The sequence below is a fragment of the Delphinapterus leucas genome, chromosome 9 (genome assembly GCF_059928025.1).
Source record: "Delphinapterus leucas isolate spDelLeu-1000000601 "Yukka" chromosome 9, BTC_Dleu_Yukka2, whole genome shotgun sequence".
In the NCBI taxonomy this organism is placed as follows: domain Eukaryota; kingdom Metazoa; phylum Chordata; class Mammalia; order Artiodactyla; family Monodontidae; genus Delphinapterus; species Delphinapterus leucas.
In genome coordinates, this window is record NC_143137.1 from 17663009 (window position 1) to 17682146 (window position 19138).

Sequence of the window (19138 nt, forward strand, 5' to 3'; positions counted from 1 at the left end):
TGTATCATACAGAAACTATGTCTATATTTATTATATATTTGTATTTAAATTTTAAGTTTTGGTTTGTTTCAGTTAATTATTAAAATTTGATACACTGAAACCTGTCATGGGAAGGACAGGTGCCAGAGTTTTGACAGAAACATGGTTTCCATTTCCTCTGCCAAATTGAAATCATTTTTGTGTTTAAAATTAGTTATTTCCTTAATTAAGTGAAATCTTTGTAGCAGCATTTTCTTGGCTGCATATTCAGTTTGCTAAATTTAGAAGGATTTTTGGAATAAATATTCTTGAGGGGAAACTTTGATCAGTGGGCAGTAATAGTGAAGTCCATTCAGACCTTTTTTATTATTGGAACCATGTGCTTTTGTTTTAAAAAGTGACTTTTCTAGTCCTAAAAATTGACCTACCTTGTTCAACTCCTTCATTTTAGGAATGACAAAGCTGTGTTTTGGAAAGGTTAAATAATTTGTTAAAAGTCACACATTCAATTAGTAGTAGAATTAGGATAAGAACCCAGATCTCAGATTTAGTAACTAAAATGGTTTTTCATTACAACATTGATGTTCTCCTTCATAAATGAAAATTACTGGCATTTACTTTAACATGGCTTTCTTCCCATAGTAAGTGATTTTTGCTCTCACACAGTTGGGAGGTCTCTTTTTATCAACAGTATCTATTCATGAGACAATTGGCCCATCTCAGGAATATGACCTGTAGTTACAAAATAGAATGAATTTCATTGACTTGATGAAAATTAATCTCTTGCTTAGTTCTTCTAAGTACCACGTTCTCACCAAGAACTCTAGTCTAAAATTTCCTTTACACAGCCTCCTTGCTATGTATTTGGGATTTATAGAATCTTTGCCAATTTACTGAAACACTATGAAATAACCTGTTCTAAAGACTGAAAGTCTTTATCTTCATGTTATCAGTTAAGCTGTCTTTCCAAGTGTAACTTTGCAGATTTGTTTTTCAAAGGACTCCCTGCCAAGATGTTTTTATTCCATAATGCTAAAAATTATCTGGAAGACAAATAATAGTCTAAGTCTGTAAACATTGTTGTTTCGGAATATACCTAGAAAAATATTTGAAACTGTTTAGGATTAGATTTTTGTTCGTGTTTTTGTTCATTTGAATTTTACTTAAGAGAGGGCATTAAAAAAAAAATTCTTAGTTTCTGAATTAGCTGTTTTAACAGTGACTTGATTGAATTTTGAGTCACGTGTGAAACAAGTCACTTGTAGTCATTATCAGTTATAATTGGGAGAACTGATCTCATTTCATGTACAGTTCTCTGACCTAGAAGTAGTCATCTCACTTTCAGTCAATTGGATCATTGTATTGTTAGCATTTTACTATTTGCTGATTACTTCAAAAGTGCACATTGAATTTTCAGATGCTGTATGGTAATTTGCTAAATTAATATTTACATCTTTTTATTTCTTTTTTCTAAACATAATTACTGCTTTTAAAACATGGATTTGTCATTTTTCCCTTTTAAAAAATCACATTTTCACTTCTGTGAATTTAGTTTTAATTTTTTCACAAAATACTGCTTACTATTAGGAGTGTCTAAATATATAAGGGGTCCAATTGGCTTGGAAAAGAATGGCTTTCCTGGTCTCTTTTTTTTTTTCTTTTTGTATATTTATAATTCTAAATCTATTATATTTGTTCTTAAATCTGACAGTGTTAAATTTAAGGGTGTGATTGGAGTATAACTATTTTCTAGGTACTTGATAAGTTTATATTTTAAAATTCATGTCTTGTTTCACACCCGCATTCCAGCCATTACGCATGTATTTTATATATGTATCAGTATTCCAAATATTGAAGTCATTTTTAAAGGGACTGTTAACAAATCTAGTCACCCATAACTAGACCATGACTGACTTTTCCACAGGGGAAGAAGAGGTGAAGGTTTCGACCATGCCACTGTCAGCCTCTTCCCATTCATTACAACAAGGACAGCAGCCTACAAGTCTCCACACTACTGTGGCCTGACAACAGAACTGAGAGGAGAGGATTAGACTCTGGGGTGCTTGCATGGGCAACCGGATTTTTGCATGATTCCTTTCTGATTTTGCATTTAATGTATACACCCAAAAGAGCCAATATAAACGTTCCTCATGCCTACAACTAGTGTGTTACCTCATAGTTGCTAAAGTATTTCTTCATTAGGCCTTTAACACAATTTATTAGCATAATAATTTTGGCATTGTTTCTCATGAGTGATACTATTTTTTAACTCACACAAATAAACTTGTAGTACTATAATTAAGATCCCAGATGAGATTAGCTAGAATTGTTATTTTGGCTCTATTTGAAAATATTCAAAGATAATGGTAGTTCCTTGTTTTCTGATTTGTGAAAAAATGGTAATATCCTAATATATTCATGAAAATTTGAAAATTAAGAAGATAATGTCTTGCATTCTTTGAATACTTGAGAAGAAAGAATACATATAAAACAAAATTGGTGGTGTCATTTAATGCTCAGAAGAATGTTGTCAGCAATTGTTTGTAGTTGTATGGATTTATCCTATATTATGCATTACATGTTTAGAAACTGTCTTTGTTCTCTCTGATTTGCACATTTGCACTTTCTTTTTGAATGGTTGTTAATTATATAGAGACGCTTAAGAGATAATTATTATAGACTAAATGCAATATAATCTCTTTTCTAATGCACTGCCTAGTATACCGGGAAATTGCCTCAGAAACAGAATTTCAACTTACAGTTGATTTATCAGAAACTTGAATATGGGGTAAATATTGTATGTGAGAAGCAACCATAGTAGTGTAACATTTTTATTGGAAAACCGGTAGTTCTGTGGGATATTTGTTTGGAAATTTCATTGTTTCACAATTGAAGTGTGATAATAAAACTATATTACAAGTACCTGACCAGAATGAGACTAAGGTGGAAGAGAAGAGATTGGGGATCCTCTAAAATTAGGCCACGTAAGTTGTCATAGGTAATTTTAGTTAATCACAGAGAATAGTGGTGTACTTTATTAGGATATAATGTTGAAGTGATGTTTTTGGATAATAGACAATTTCTTGAAATAGTTCTAAAGCTGATAATGAAAGAAAATAAACTGAATTCAGTTCTGAGCATTAGACAAAAGCTGGTTCAGAAAACATGACTATGTTCTGCCTAAATTAAGCATCTGGGAAAAAAGGGGAAAGTCAGATCTCCTCTTGAGATTTAAAAAAAAAACATTGTGATATAAAAGATATGCCTTAATTTAAAAAAAATATTAAAAGAGTAGCATGAATACCAAAAAAGGAAGCCTAGAGATTTAAAATAATAATAATGATAATAATGAAATACCTTACTAGGAGTGATACTTAATATCATGTTGGAGTTGGAGTTTTCAGGGTTCCCTCTCTATGTAAAGTCTAATAACTTTGTATTAGATATAATACACAAGTTAAATGGGTTTGTCCTGAGGTATAGTGGGTAAACTAAAATCTATTCTTAGATATCCTTCAATTTGGTTAGCTGAGGGTGTAGAAACAATTATCTAGCCATTTTAATTATTTTTGTAAAATTCTGCATAAATGATAATCTCTAACTTCTATCTAGAAGTGACTTTAAGACAGCGTTATGAGAAATTTAGAAAATACAAATAAAATATTGTAGATTTGTTAGCCTTTTAGCATGTGTTGAATATGAAGTCTTTTAGTATGTGTTGATTATGGTTTCATTTTTGCTGTGAGAGGCCAAGACATCCACTTAATGTCTCCTGTGGTGCTGAGGCTCCTTGGCTTTGTGAACAAACTTGGGCTCCCTGTAATAGGGCTTACTAGCGCATAGTTTTCTCCAGCCTTCAGTGCAAGCCTTTCATCACTCAGATCTTCTTACAAAAACATGAGGTGGTTAGCTCCCATTTACTTACTGTTTTGAGAGATATACTTGTTAAACAAGGCTTTTTTCCTGTGGTAGCTTTCTCTATCCTTTCTCATTCCTGGCCATTGCCATAAAACTGTCAGGTAGTTTACCAGACTTGCTAGAGCCCAGGACTGTCTTTCTGCCTGCTTCCCCTTCTGCCCCCGCCCCCACTTTCCACATACACACCATAATGGGAAAAATGCTTTCTTGGGTAATTAGGCTTCAACTTAGATATTTTCACATATACTAGCTAAAGATTATCATTTAACTAACTGTAATTCCAAGACTTTGTAAGCCTAAACAAGTAAGCTTCACTGTTTTGCTTACTTAATATATATATTATGGTTTTAAAAAGTGAAGTCTTAAAATCAGTCAGAATTAATTATACTAAAACACAGAAAAAGTTACACAACATGTGAAAGAAAGTACTGCTTCACTTAGCAAGTAAATTGATGAAACTAAATGATGGTAAAGAATGAGAAATTCTAAAAACTTCAAATTAGTTTTTGATAAATTCCTTCCTGATTGATCTGTCATACACAAGGGAAACTTTATATGCTTTTATATCCTTAACTTTTAAAAAAACATTTCAGAGCAGCAGTTCTTAGTGCCAGTGTGTAGGATATAGACCTGGGTTGAATGATTTTGATCTTATGATGAATGTCAAGTGCCTCTTTTTAATTTCTTAAAGATTCCATTAGAAAATATTTTCTGATTAATAATACTTTCCTTTTCATTCTGCTGTTGCATTTTGTTTTTACAGGTGGTGCTTTTGTATACTCTCCTCTTATTTCAACGAAGCATTAATATTTGAGTGCCTATTCTTTGTAGTGACTTGAGCTAGATCTTGAGGGATACAAGGCTGAATAAAGTATAGATCCTATTATCAAGGATAACAGTCTAGTGACAGTTTTATTTCAATTATTTCTATAGGGTCAGCTCTTGATATATTTTAACCACAGGAACAGCCAGAGCAGTCCAGACTCATTTCATTATTCATTGCTCTGACAGTGGCAACAAAGGGTATTGAATACTGATATTTGAAATTTTAAAATATATGATAATTTGGAGAGAGTGAAAAAAATTTTAACGGGAGAGACATACATTCATTATTCTAATTTAAGTATTCCTCAGTCGTGTGTGTGCTCATGTCTTACTCTTAGTGTTGTGGCGATTAAGTACAGCTTCCTCTATATATGTTCTTTTAAAGAAAACTTTAGGGCTTCCCTGGTGGCACAGTGGTTGAGAGTCTGCCTGCCGATGCAGGGGACACGGGTTCGTGGCCTGGTCCGGGAAGATCCCACATGCCGCGGAGCGGCTAGGCCCGTGCGCGCTGAGCCTGCGCGTCCAGAGCCTGTGCTCCGCAACGGGAGAGGCCACAACAGTGAGAGGCCCACGTACAGCAAAAAAAAAAAAAAAAAAAAGAAAGAAAACTTTAATGCATTGTGTGCACATTTTTACTGACATGGCTCCTATTTGTACAGTATTCCAAGCACCTTCAAGACTGACAGAGCTCTCCTCTGCTGATACAGGTACATAGGGAGCTACTCCCACAGAGGCCTTACCTCAGAAAGCCAAGAGAAAGGAACGAATTGCAGGTGCATTGAAATCTTACGAAATGAAGACCACCATGTTATTTATGCATATATAAAAACGGGGGGACATTTTATCCTATATTGAGTTGTAAGGTTTTAGATTCTTTTGTTTATTTGATCATGAAGCTTTCCCATATTTGCTTAAGAGATGTATATCATACAATTGAGAGCACAATAACTTAAAAATGTTTTTTCTTTTAAAGAGGTAATATCACAAAATGATATATATGTCTTTTTCTACAAAATATAACCAAGTCAATTACCTGGTTTCAAGCTAGTCCTTCTGCCATTAGTGCTATGTCTCTTCTCTCAGTCTTTTTATTTGAATATCCACTACGTTGTCTCCTTGTGCTGAATAAATGGTAGTAGTATATACAGGTATTCACACATGAAATGTTTAGTGAGCTAATCAGACACTTTGCTGATACAAAAGTAAAAATAGGAGTTAGAGAAGTTACTGTGAGCAGATTCAGGGAAAACCTTCATAAAAAGTGTGGGGCTTTTTGCTTTTGAAGGATGGCTTGAAATTAAATGATGGAAGTGGAAAATACAGTAAAGGCAACATATTGAACAAAGAATCGGGAATGGAGATTAGCATGGTCTGCTAAGGGTCAGGAGGGAAGGATAGTAAGGAGATGGACTCGTCTGAGGTATTACAGGTCATATAGGAAGGTGGGATAAGTGTGCAAAAGCCTTGAAAACTAGGAAGAATAGTTTAGTCTTGATGTGGATGTGGTCAGTGTTAGAGAACTACACGTTCTTTGGCAAAGATGTAACTTGATTGTAGCATTTTAAGAAGATTAATTCTGTAATACATTTGCTTGAAATTAGGACCAGTTAGAAAGCAGTTCCAGTATGTCATTTCAGATAAGATGGCCTGGGCTGGAATAGTAATAACTAGTAGGATTGGAGAAGAAATTATGAATTAGAAGTCAGAAAGAATGAGATCTAGGAAAAGGGCTTTGGGTTTGGCCAAGTCTCTAATGACCTTTAAAAATGTTACTTTCAGGGGCTTCCCTGGTGGCGCAGTGGTTGAGAGTCCGCCTGCCGATGCAGGGGACACGGGTTCATTCCCCGGTCCGGGAAGATCCCACATGCCACGGAGCGGCTAGGCCTGTGAGCCATGGCCGCTGAGCCTGTGCGTCCGGAGCTTGTGCTCCGCAACGGGAGAGGCCACAGCAGTGAGGGGCCCGCGTACCGCAAAAAAAAAAAAAAAATGTTACTTTCATAAAAAGATACAGATGGAAAGCAGATTTCTAGGATTCATGAGGAAATGTCAAGGATATGGATACAGCAGTCATTGACTGAAGGCCTTTGGCAACAAAGGGGAAGAGAAAAACAAGATGCTAATTAGATGGGTGGTAGATCTTAGAAGGCATTCCTTTAAGATAAGGGAGATAGCTAAGTATTTAAAGGCAGAGCATATAGAGTCAATTGAGAGGACACCCTAGACAGTGTGGAAGAGAAGATAGGCTAACCAGTAGAGTAACACATTTCTGTAGGTGCTGGGAGGAGATAAACTCCTGAGACGGAGTTAGGTTATGGGTTTGACTTAAAAGAGATGGGATATATCTTCCTTTGCTATTTGTAAAAACAATCAGAAAATCTAGGAGAGAGAATGTGAGATTAGAGAAAATGAGAATAGATGAAGGTGCTCATATCAGTAATTATTGAATGCATATTGTGTAAGAAAATGGGAGTGAAAGAGTGGAGTTGGGAACCTATTAAAAAAGAAAGAAAGAAAGTAAGTAAGTCTGTGAGAATAAGCCTAGAAGTGCATCGGAAAGAAATTTAAGAATTGCTGAGTCAAGATAAGAATCAAATTTAAAATTTTAGTGTCCAGATATATATGGTTTTGTATGTTCCAGTGATTCAACACAAAGCATCAGGAGTGGACAAAGCAAATATGAGAGTTTGGTTAGAGGGTGAAGAAGGAAAGGACACAAAGATATTTAAGAAGACAAAACTGATATAACCTTGTGATCAGGAAGAGTCCAGTAAGGCAGGAAATATCCAGTGGTGCGAGTGTGTTGAAGGGAGTTCACTGATTTTAGGTTTTGATGAGGACAAAGAACAGGCATAGTATTGTTAAGGGAAGGACAAATTAGGAGACTGTGGTCAGTATGATAACCACTCAGTGCTAAATGATGAGTGAGAACCAGAGAAAGGATGGTAGATAGATGTCTAACATTAGGGCTAGAGGTTGGAAAGAAGGCAAGCTTTCGTTACCCCTGTGATCTTTTCTCTCCCTGCTTTCCCTCCAGTCCTTTTTTGAGAGTAGGAAGTCAGACTGTGTGAGAGAGAATTGCAGAAAGCATGGTATTGCCTGGGGGAACCTGGATCACGTTTCCTGTAAGTTGAAGGTGATTCAAAGGAAAATGTCCCACAGTGGAGTAAACATTGCTTCCTCAAAGCACAGTAGGAGGATGTGAACGCAGAGTGCAAGGGAATGCCTGGGAAAAGCCAGAGATGAGATTGGACAGGTGTACGTATGCCCAGTGAGTGTGTTACTCATGACATGAAAGGTTTAGACAGAGGGGGAAGGTGTGCCATATGATGAGTCTGCCAGCTTGAGGAGCCCATATTACAGGTGTGAACTAGTTTCTCCGAAGCTTAAATGCAAACTGGAAAGAATCAGCTTTCCACCTACATAGGGAAAGTATCTCTTCTTAGTTGGACTAGGTCATTCTGCTTTAATTATATGACAAGTTGGTATTAAAAGCAGTAGATTGGTGAAAGTAGAGAGAACTTAAGAGTTTTAATGTAAGAGGTTATAAAAATATTTTGACAACTTTCCCCAAAAGAGAATGTGCTTTGTAAATAGACACAAACCTACAAGTTATTGAACTCAGAGATGGAGATATAAATATATAATATATATTTTTTCTCATTCAATTAATAGCAAACATGCCTAGTTTGAAAGCATCCTTAATTTCCTGACTAAATTAAAATCCTGCCTGAAGTCCTACTAAAATATTTTTAAACTCACTGGACTTGTTCCGTATATGTCAGCTAAGATATCACCTGTGACATTTAAAAATGATAATGCTTCAAAGTATAAGTTATTGCTTAAGAATGCTAAGTTTGTGGAACCATGTTGATGGATTGAGAAGCCGCTGCTCCTTGGATCTCCTTACTGCCCTGTGATTTATTAGTCTTAGCAACCTTGTATTGCTAGGCATATTAGACCACAGCTTCTTTAACCAGGAGCTTTTTCTAAAAAATCACTCTTGGGAATTCAAGATTAATTAAGGTGTATCTACTCTGTTCTGGTGCTTTGGGGAGTATACCCTGGGTTTGAGTTATATAAAAATCTAGTTTATACCTATCAGGTACCTAGAATTGAAGGCAAGCTTAAGTAATATAAGCTGCTTGAGAATTGGACAGAAGTACCTAGAAGTTCCATGAACCAGCTGGTAATTATTGTACTTGAGAGCCAATCTATTTACTCCAGCTTCCTTCACACCAGCCTTCATAAGGCACTATTGACTTGACTTTGTTCTTAGCCTGCCTCACATTTTATGGTTATTTTTGAGGTTCCTGGAAGCTCCAACCCAACCCCTAAGAACATACTGTGCTTAGAACAGTTTTGTTGTTCCAGCTCCAGTTTGGTCCTAAGACCCACTATTGTGTAACACCCCAAAAGTTTTTTTTCCCCTCCATATAATTTATAAAGCCTTTAAAGCACCCAGTACCTTTTTTTTTTTTTTTTTGGTGAAATTCACATAACATACAATTAACTACTTTAAAGTGAACAATTTGGTGGCCCAGTAGGACTGTTCTTTAATTATCTTAATGTTAAAATTGAATAAATAACCCACTGTGGCTGTGAGAATTTTGGCCTGTCCTTGTTGGGGCTGTGTGGTAACAGCTGCATCTAGACTCGGGTAAAAACGTTTAAAGCAACTAACTGTCTGAATAGTTCTTAAGTGGTAATAATAGTCCTTCTGTCTTCATGACATTTGATTAGCACATCACCTAAGAGAAAGCTTACTTAGCAAAGGAAATAAATAAGCCTGGCTCTGTGTCTAGGGGTGAGGTTGAGTGTTGTGTGTGTGCATGTACATTCGTTTATATATAGTAATTTTCATTTAAATCCTCCACTTAGTGAATGTGGCAGGTGAAAAAATCTCAGACCATCTCTCTGTGACTTTCTCTAAAGGTTTTTTTTAAAAAAAGAAATTAAGACCCTGTTTAAATGCAGCAGGGTTACAGTACAGGTGCCCACTTCATCCCTGGTCATGCGTTTATCTGAACAAATATTTTCATAGCTTTTTCTCATCAATTTTCACTTCCACTACTAAGCATATCCATCCCATGTCTTACTCTTTTGGAAAACCTAAGGAAAGGATAATAAGAAAAAGACGTTTTAGAATCATGAAATTTCAGAGCTATGAGACATACAGTCTTCAACAATCCACTTTTAAAGACCAAATAATAATAACACTATTAATAAACAAGGCTCAGAAGGATTGTGATTGCCCATAATCACATTCTAACCACAGTTTTATGTTTTCCTAGCCCTCACCATGTGAATATGCTTTTGTATATGTAATTCAAGGCGAAAAAAACTTCAAGATTCAGAATATATCTCTTCTCTAAACTTTGTTGTGTCTTACAGTTTATTTTAGTAGTTCTCACAAGTCAAGGGCTTTCAACTGTGAATATCAGTGCAAGTAATGAATTGAAGACTTTCAGATTGTGTATCTGCTGGCAACTGTTATTACAGATCCTGTAAGTTGTTAAAACAGCCTTGTGTTAAACGTGGCCCAATGATCTTGGAGTAACTTTAGTGGGGGGAAATTGTAACCTTGCAGGTACTCTTAATGTAGACTTAAAGTACAAATGTCAGAACCAAAATAAACAGTAAAACAGGTGGAATTACATTTACCCAGCATTTTTCTGCAGTGCCAAAGAGCATTTAAGGATCAACATGCATGACCACTAGACTGGTGATATCTCTAATGTTACAGAATGAAAAAAATGCTTATAGTAATGGCACCAAGATGTACTACACCCACACTAAAGGGGTGATTTTAGATTCATCTTTGAAGAGCTACTATATGCTACACTATGTAAAATGATAGCATATCTGCTGATTTTTTTTTCAATCAAGGAGGTTGTTGTTTTCAGCATAATGAAAAAGAGGGAAAGCTCCACAAGGATTTAAAGATGATAATACCATCATCATCTCCAAGAAGAAATGCAGGAATGCTGACTGCAATCAACTTTTGTAGCCTAGTGATGTTTCCTAATATGGTGAGATCTCTTCCCAAGGACTATACTAGCGTTTATACTCTGTTATCAGTCTTGCGTACTGAAATAATGTGTCTACGGAGCAGAACATAGTGATCTGGAACATTACTGGGATGTTTTTAAACATTATCGTTTTATATGTTGGCATTTGCAAGAAGACTGACACCCTGAAACCATTCATTTTTTTCCTTTACTACATCTATAAATTGAGTATTCAGCTTAAGGTAAAAGGAGGCCCTGGGTTATGACTTCATCAACAAAGTAGGAAGGTTTCTTATTGGCCTTAAGCTGAGTGTTGGGCTACATACCATTGTTGCACTTATGTTTTCTCTATTAAAATACATTTTTATAAAGTTTGTGATTATGGATTACTGATATATATATGCCCTATTTCCTCATCCCTCACTTAGGGTATGATTTGCTACCAGGTATGGGTTTTTTTGGTTTGTTTTTTGTTTTTACATCTAAACTATTAACATTCACTAATTAACCTAACAGTGGCCTTCCCCAGTCCCAGAGTCACAAATAAGAATGACATTTCTTGAGTCTTAGTGTAGTCAATGCTGCAAAACCTCACCTGTATTTTAAATGGTAGGTGATTGGAATGAAGCTTATTACTAAAGTAAGCAAAGATCTTACATAATTTCCAAATAAATACCTACAGCCCTGCAACCTTTGTTTTAGAACATGCTTTCAGGTTTTAATTCCTGACTAGCTGGAGTCTTATTCTGATAGTTTGTACTCACCTCTCTATCCAGTTTCTTTTTCTTTCTTTGGACAAACAAGAAATTGTTTCTATCCCTGTGTAACTTAACCACAATTAGAGGGGGCGGTCTTGACTAGATCTTAATGTGCACTACCTGTGTGATTACCCTACAGGATCCCTGACAGGCCTGAATTTTCCCATTTCAAAGGAGAAGAAAGTGCTCTGTCAGGCTGCTGTTTACTTAGAGTCTCTGGTCATTTACCTCCCAATTTCCTTCTCAGTATCTGGTCTTATTTCCAAACTAGCTTTTGATTTTAAATGATCATATTATTTTTTTCTTCTCTCTTTTAGATCAAAGCAGCACATTTAAGCAGAAAGCACAGTCTGGGTTTGGAGTAGATTGAGTAACAAGTGTCAAATTGGTAGACTTTTGACATTGTAAGATTGGTGTTATTCACTTTCTCCTACTTCTAAGTTATTCTAGCTCTTTAAAAATACATTCTAGACAATACTACTAAAATTCAGTGCTTCACAAATATGTGTGATTTTTAATAGAACTAATTTTTTTTTCAGTAAAATGTTCTAGTTCAGCATAAACCTGGATATGGTGAAATAGGAATTGTAGTTTCTTATTTATATTTAAGATTGTGTTCATATGATCTTCCTTCCCTCGTTCCTTCCTGCTTTCCTTTCTTCTACACTGATTGAGATTTGGTTCTGTCAAGACCATCTCTGGCATTCTTTTGCAGCTGAACTATAATAAATCATAGCGAAGGATGAACACTTAAATAAGTATATTTCAAAAATGATTTTTAAACTAAGGCCCCTTAGTGAACTGATGGTAAGCATATAGCTCTTTAAATTCATCAGCATATAGGCCTTTTGAAATGCTTTCCTCCACAGGAGTATCATCTTTTGTAGTTCTGGAAAGGATGCAGTCTTATGTTAAGTCTTTCTAAATTGAAGCATAATTTGAAAATTGGAGGCAAAAAGTTTCTGTATTTTCCCCAGTATAAGAATAAATAGTAAGGAGGAAGAAGAAGCAAAATAGTCTTATTTTTTCTTAAATCATACATTTCACATAGCTGAAAAATAAGTAAATTTCAAATTTGCATTCTTGTTTTGAAAAATCAAATGTTTATTTATAAAACAACCTCAAAACAAACTTTAACAAATATCTCTGGTTTGTGAAAATAGTGAGGGAGAAAGATGTATGCTTGGTCAGTTGGGTTGGAAATGTTTATTACCATGACTATACCCATATCTATGTTATTTAGTTTCAGGATAATGAGGAATTTACTTTGTTTCCTAAAAATAATCTTTTTTCTAAAATTAAGAAACAAAGCAAATGATTATTTTAATGCCTAAAAAGATACTTTCTAAAAATAAAGCTCAGAGTTGGGTTATGAAGAATTTGTCAATTAAAATCATGTTTCAGAGCATGGATAATTTTATCTTCTTTTGGGGGGATTTTTATGTCTTTGATATAAACCCTTAAGATAGGAGCCATCTTTCAGAAAAAGATGAGACTGATCTTCACTGTCAAAAGTGAGCTGTGTAATCAAATGGAGTAAAAACTGGCTGTATGTTTTTAAATAACTTTTAGAAAATTTAGAAATCTTTTAGTTTGGAAAATTATGAACATCAGAAACCTTAGGACTTTCAGTAGACATATAACCATATGGGGATTTGCTGCATAGGCAGCAAAATACTTTGGTCTTAGTGCAAGTTCCTCTTCAGGCCTGGAGAGGAACTTATACTCGCATAAAAATATTTTATTGGCACTAAACGATCAAAAGCTATCACTGCTTTGTTCTGAATAGCCAAACTCCAGGGATCCGTTGAAGAAATACAAAACAAGCAGAGCAGCAAGACTCCTAGGAAGCTGCTGTAAAACGTTATAGCATCAAGCCCCAGAGAAAATAATAGAGTAGATATTCGATAAATGTTTGTTGAATGAAAACTCATGGTTGAGAGAGTAATGTTAGTGTCTGATTATTATTTCTGGAGGTCTGCAAAGCCTGGATCTAGATCTGCTTTGTGTTAAATCTGGACTTCTGGAGACCTTAATTAGATTCGTTTCCACATGAATTATCTCACCTCTTGGTTGAACTGTGGCCTTCAGTTCAGTGTTAAGATTCCCCTCACCACTCTATGATCAGTCCTTCTCTTCTGTCTTCTTTACCTCTAAGCTCTGGAAATTCAGCTCTTGACTGATCCTTATTTTCCCAAGGATCATACACTGCTCCCTCCCTTCACACACACAAACTTTAAAAAATTTCACCTAACCAATACTTTTCTTACCTCCAGTTTCTCATTTGTGATACTCACAAATATATATATATATACACACACACACATACATACACATACATATGTATACGCACAATTCAGAAAGTCTTTCTAAATAAATACCTTATTTTCCAGAACTCTCTGTGTGGGTAATGAAGAGCTGTTTGGGGAACTTAATACTTTCCTAAGTAGGGAGCTCTCTTTAGGGAACTTATAATTGTTAAAGAATTTTTTCTCTTGGCTAAACCAAAGTCTTTTTCCCATTTATACTTGTCAAATATGTGAAGGCAGTTTCCGCTTGTCTAGTAACTACTAGACCTCAGTGAAACAAACTTAGTCCTTTTAATCTTTTCGCACCTAACATGGTTTCTAGTTCTCTCTGTAGCCCACTTCTCCTCTACACATATTTTGGCATGACAATGAATGCCTTTTTTAAAAAATTTTATTTATTTTATATGTTTATTTTTGGCTGCGTTGGGTCTTCATGGCTGCACGCGGGCTTCTTCTAGTTGTGACCAGGGGCTACTCTTCGTTTAGATGCGCATGCTTCTCATTGCGGTGGCTTCTCGTTGCGGAGCACAGGCTCTAGGTGTGCGGGCTTCAGTAGTTGTGGTGCACGGGCTCAGTAGTTGTGGCACACAGGCTTAGTTGCTCCGCGGCATGTGGGATCTCCCCGGACCAGGGCTCAAACTCGTGTCCCCTGCAATGGCAGGCAGATTCTTAACCACTGCACAACCAGGGAAGTCCCTGAATGTCTTTCTTAAAATATGAAGCTGACACTTTAATAATCCAGACGTGATTAGATAATCTCCTTTTTCATTAACACTGTTCTTATTACTAAAGTTCGTATATTCCTTTAGAGGTTACAGAGTCTTTTTATAAAAATATCCTGTGGGGGGCTTCCCTGGTGGCGCAGTGGTTGAGAGTCCGCCTGCCGATGCAGGGGACACGGGTTCGTGCCCCGGTCTGGGAAGATCCCACGTGCCGCGGAGCGGCTGGGCCCGTGAGCCATGGCCGCTGAGCCTGCGCATCCGGAGCCTGTACTCTGCCGCAATGGGAGAGGCCACAACAGTGAGAGGCCCGCGTACCGCAAAAAAAAAAAAAAAAAATCCTGTGGGGTTATTATCCCTATTTTGTAAATGAGAAAACTGAGGCTCAGAGTGGTTATCATTTGTGATTTGCTCAATGTCATACCATTGCTAATTTAGACACTTTAATGTTACCTATTTAGAAGATCCATTACCCAATTGTTATATCAAATGATATAAGTGAAACCACTAAACCTTTTTTCATAGATGTGACTGGCTAGATCTCTTCCATCCTACACTTTGCTAATGAATTTTTAAAAATCTGAATGTATACATGTTAAATTTTATGTGTTTGGATTTGGTGTAGTTAGAGTGTATCCTGTTGTATATCACCATCTTACAAGTTTATCATATGAAAAACTACATGATTATAAAGTGATAGATAAATGTTATTAGTAACAGTAATAACATTTGTGTGAAGATTTTAAGAATTTTAAGAATAGGTATAATTTTAATTATTGATTCTGTCCTCTCTAGAATTAGTTTTCTGTTTGCATATTTAAATAAACTTTGTAGGTTTTGTTAAATATTATAAAAAGCATGGAGTCAAAGATAAGCCATGGACTATCTCAGGAACTTTCAGGCTAACACACAGTATCTTAAATTCTGTGACAGTTCATCTAAACACTGCTGTCATCCATGCTGTACTTTACTATCATATACCAAAAGGTTACCACTAGAAAACTTTCCAAAAACTGCTGAATTCAACATCTATTGTAGTTATGACAATTCTAGAAAGCCTGTCCAAAGGATAAATTACTTTGATATGGTTGGTTCTTTATGGAAATGCATTTTGGCTTTCATTGATCACTCTATTCCATTTGTTTTATGGGATTGATGTGTCAGTGGGCTGGAAGTGGAGTTTAGCTGCAAAGTTTTTGAGTTTGGGCAGGCAGTAGAAGAAGAAAGGAAATGGACCATAGCATTTAGAAGGAGGACATTTCCAGCAGAAAACAATTGTCAGTAGAAGCTGCCTCCATGACTGCTGTTCCACCTCAAAGTTGAACTTCCTGTGTATTTCATTTGGAAAGGAGCTGAGGTTTTAGCCAAAATGCTACATATTATTTCTCACAAAAAATGCCTGCAAACGTAAGCAGTAGAGCAGTGCTTGCTAAACCTATCATATTCATTTCTAAAGAAATCCAGCTTCTAATCTGTTTCCGAATTTTCCCAAGAACTCATTTTATATTAATTATGTAGCTTCTAGAGTCTGCCTTTTCTTTCTTTCCCGGCACTTCTCTTTCTTTTTTTCTTGGCTGCGTCGGGTCTTCATTGCTGTGCATGGGCTTTTTCTAGTTGCGGTGAGCAGGCTTCTCATTGTGGTGGCTTCTCTTGTTGCACAGCACAGGATCTAGGCACGCAGGCTCAGTAGTTGTGGCATGTGGGCCCTAGAGCGCTCAGGCTTCAGTAGTTGTGGCACAGGGGCTTAGGTGCTCCGCGGCATGTGGGATCTTCCAGGACCAGGGATCGTACCCGTGTCCCCTGCAATGGCAGGTGGATTCTTAACCACTGCACCACCAGGGAAGTCCCGGAACTTCTCTTAACAGTGGTTTTGTGATGACATCTGTGAGGATTAACACCCTGGAATAGAATCCATTTTGCACCTGGAAATTTTAAACCTATTTAAATTGAATAGATGTTCTTTTACTGTCTTTGCATCTCTTCTGACTTACAGTTCTCTCTCCACATTGCTTAATCTGTCCTTTCTGGTTTGAGGATCATGCTGTTTTATAAAGAAGATGGAAGGAAGCAAAATGAAGATGGAACTACATAGTTCTGGCTTTTCTCAGGACTTAGCATTATGACAGGCTGAGCAGTGGCTTTTCCTAATTTTCTCCTTTTCCAAACTTAGCTTTTTTTTGCCTTCAGCATTTTTCACAAGCTTCAGATCATTATGGATTCTGATTTTAATCCTCAAGGATTATGATACTCTTATCTACAGGTAGGTTACATAACTCTATCCAGCTTTTCTAAGCTTTCTTTTCACATCTTATCCCATGAGATTCTCCCTGCACAAGAACTGGTTTCTTTAGATTTCACCCCAATTTCTTTTCCTTATTAGAATTATTTATTGCATAGTCAGAATGTTCGTATTTTAGCATCCTCTGTGGCCTATGAATCACTGTCTCCTGTAACCAGGGGACCATCCTGACCTACCCTTCCTTTTTTTTTTTTTTAAACCTTCTTTGGAAAGATGTTTTCTCAAAAAACCTGGAAGCAAATGTTCAGGGCTGTTCATTTAGGAAACATTAAATACCTCTTGAGGTTCAGGTTCAGTAACTATTCACTATATACATAGAGGATTAAATCAAGGCCCTTTCCTGGAGGAGCTCACAGTCTAGGCAAAAGAACTAATATATAAACTGGTGAATGCAATACACTGTGGTGATTGCAAAAGTAGCCAGGATGCCAGCCATCCAAGAACTCAATCTAGTTAGTCTCATTCCTTGCTTCTTAAAGTCCTAAAATTATGTCACATACTCTTAGGGCTTCTGTTTTTTAAAAAATAAATTTATTTATTTATTTGGCTGCATTGGGTCTTCACTGCTATGCGCGGGCTTTCTCTAGTTGCGGTGAGCGGGGTCTACTCTTCGTTGTGGCACGTGAGCTCATTGTGGAGCATGGGCTCTAGGCACGTGGGCTTCAGTGGTTGTGGCATGCGGACTCAGCAGCTGTGACTTGCGGGTTCCAGAGTGCAGGCTCAACAGTTGTGGCACATGGGCTTAGTTGCTCTGCAGCATGTGGGATCTTCTCAGACCATGGCTCAAACCCGTGTCCCCTGCATTGGCAGGCGGATTCCCAACCACTGTGCCACCAGGGAAGTCCTTAGGGCTTCTATTATATTCACAATAGCCAGCCTGTACTTTGTTGGTCAGAAGTCCAGAATAAAATTTTCCCTCCTTGTTTCCAACTTGGGAAAGAGGGGTGGTCAGGAGGTGAATTTTCTCAGGTTTATTTTCTTCTGGTAGATTTAGATCTCAGAGATGTCAGGGTGGTTGACATCCTCCATGTCTCTGCAGTTTTATAATTCAGTGAAATCATATTCTGGTGGATCTGTATATCTTCTCCTGGATGATAAGTTCCTTCAGTCGTCCTTGGATGTCCTCACGGGGCTTTTGTTCATAGTTCTCAGTTTTGTGCTCACCTAAATGCTTTCCTCCAAGCTTCCAATTTCAGATTTTATAGATTTCTTATAATGGATTTTTGTCACTCCCCATCATTTAGTTCTGTTTCTTGGTTCCATCTAATCCAGTTTATAATGCTTCTAAGAATGTATTTATCTTCTGCATTAACTTTTAAGTTTTTTTCTTCATTCGATGTACAGCTTTATATATAGACTTTTTTCCATAGGTATTTTTTCCTGTTTTTTTTTTTAATAGATTTTACTTCCTTAGATCCTTCATAAAGCAAACATCTAGATGTTTTCCTGGTTCTCATTAGATGGTCTGATTCTTCCCCCAAAACAAACATAGATCCTCGTAGGAACATTCTAGAAGAGAAAAGTACACATTGTGTAAAACACATCTACGTATATCGTGCAGTGTTCCTACTGTATTTTGTGATTAGCTGCTTCTCCTGCTCTCTCTGTACGGAATGGCGTTTCCCTTTTCCATATCAGCTTCTCTTCCCTTGAGCTTCTCCAGTCATCATTTATCCTGCATGCAGAATGGCAGAATTGTTCATTTTCTTCTTTGTGCCCCACAGGACTTTGTTCATACCAGAACAACACTTGGTGTAGTTGTTTAAATGTGTCTGACCTCCCCTTCTCTTGGCCCATGAGTCCTGCCAGGACACGGACTAGCTGGTAGTGTGCTCAGTGGTGAGAACAAACACTTTGGAGTCAGAATGGATATGATTACTGACTTCAGCACTTTTGAACTATATAACCTTTGGCAAATTCTTTAAACTACCAGAGTCTACTTAGTCTCCTCATTTGTAAAATGAAACTACTACTTACTTAGTTCATTGGGTTGTTGGTACTAAGGTAATCAAGTACATCAAGTGCATAGTGAGTGAATGAATAGTGTCTAGAGTAGAAAAGTGGATAGAATATAGCTAATAGGCCTGTTTACTATCCTGTACACATAATATTAGAATATCTTTTTTAAAAAGCATTCCTTATTTATTTTGGTGCATTGGATTTTAAAAATTATATTTGCTTGTCTTTTGGCATCTCAAGCAGTATTGAAAACAGCATTTTAGTGGCCTCTTTTTTCAGAGAGGCCTTTTGGGCCCCCAAATTTAGCTCATTCCTGCCGTCAGAAAGATTTGCATCTTTTTTGAGAGAACAGCTTGATTCGTAG

General features: G+C 36.7%; 1 protein-coding gene across 8 annotated transcripts in view; it reads left to right on the forward strand.

Moving 5' to 3' along the window:
- The window catches only part of CNOT4 (CCR4-NOT transcription complex subunit 4), a 137524-nt gene that overhangs the window by 109093 nt on the left and 9293 nt on the right, over nt 1-19138 (forward strand). For 2 of the 8 annotated variants that reach the window (XM_022580462.2, XM_022580471.2), the window contains exon 11: nt 1904-9208. The exons of the other annotated variants lie outside the window; for them this stretch is intronic. In XM_022580462.2, the coding sequence (XP_022436170.1) occupies nt 1904-2004 (101 nt within the window). In that variant the 3' untranslated portion in view covers nt 2005-9208. Of the gene's footprint in view, nt 1-1903; nt 9209-19138 lie in introns of those variants that run through there. 8 annotated transcript variants of the gene reach the window in all.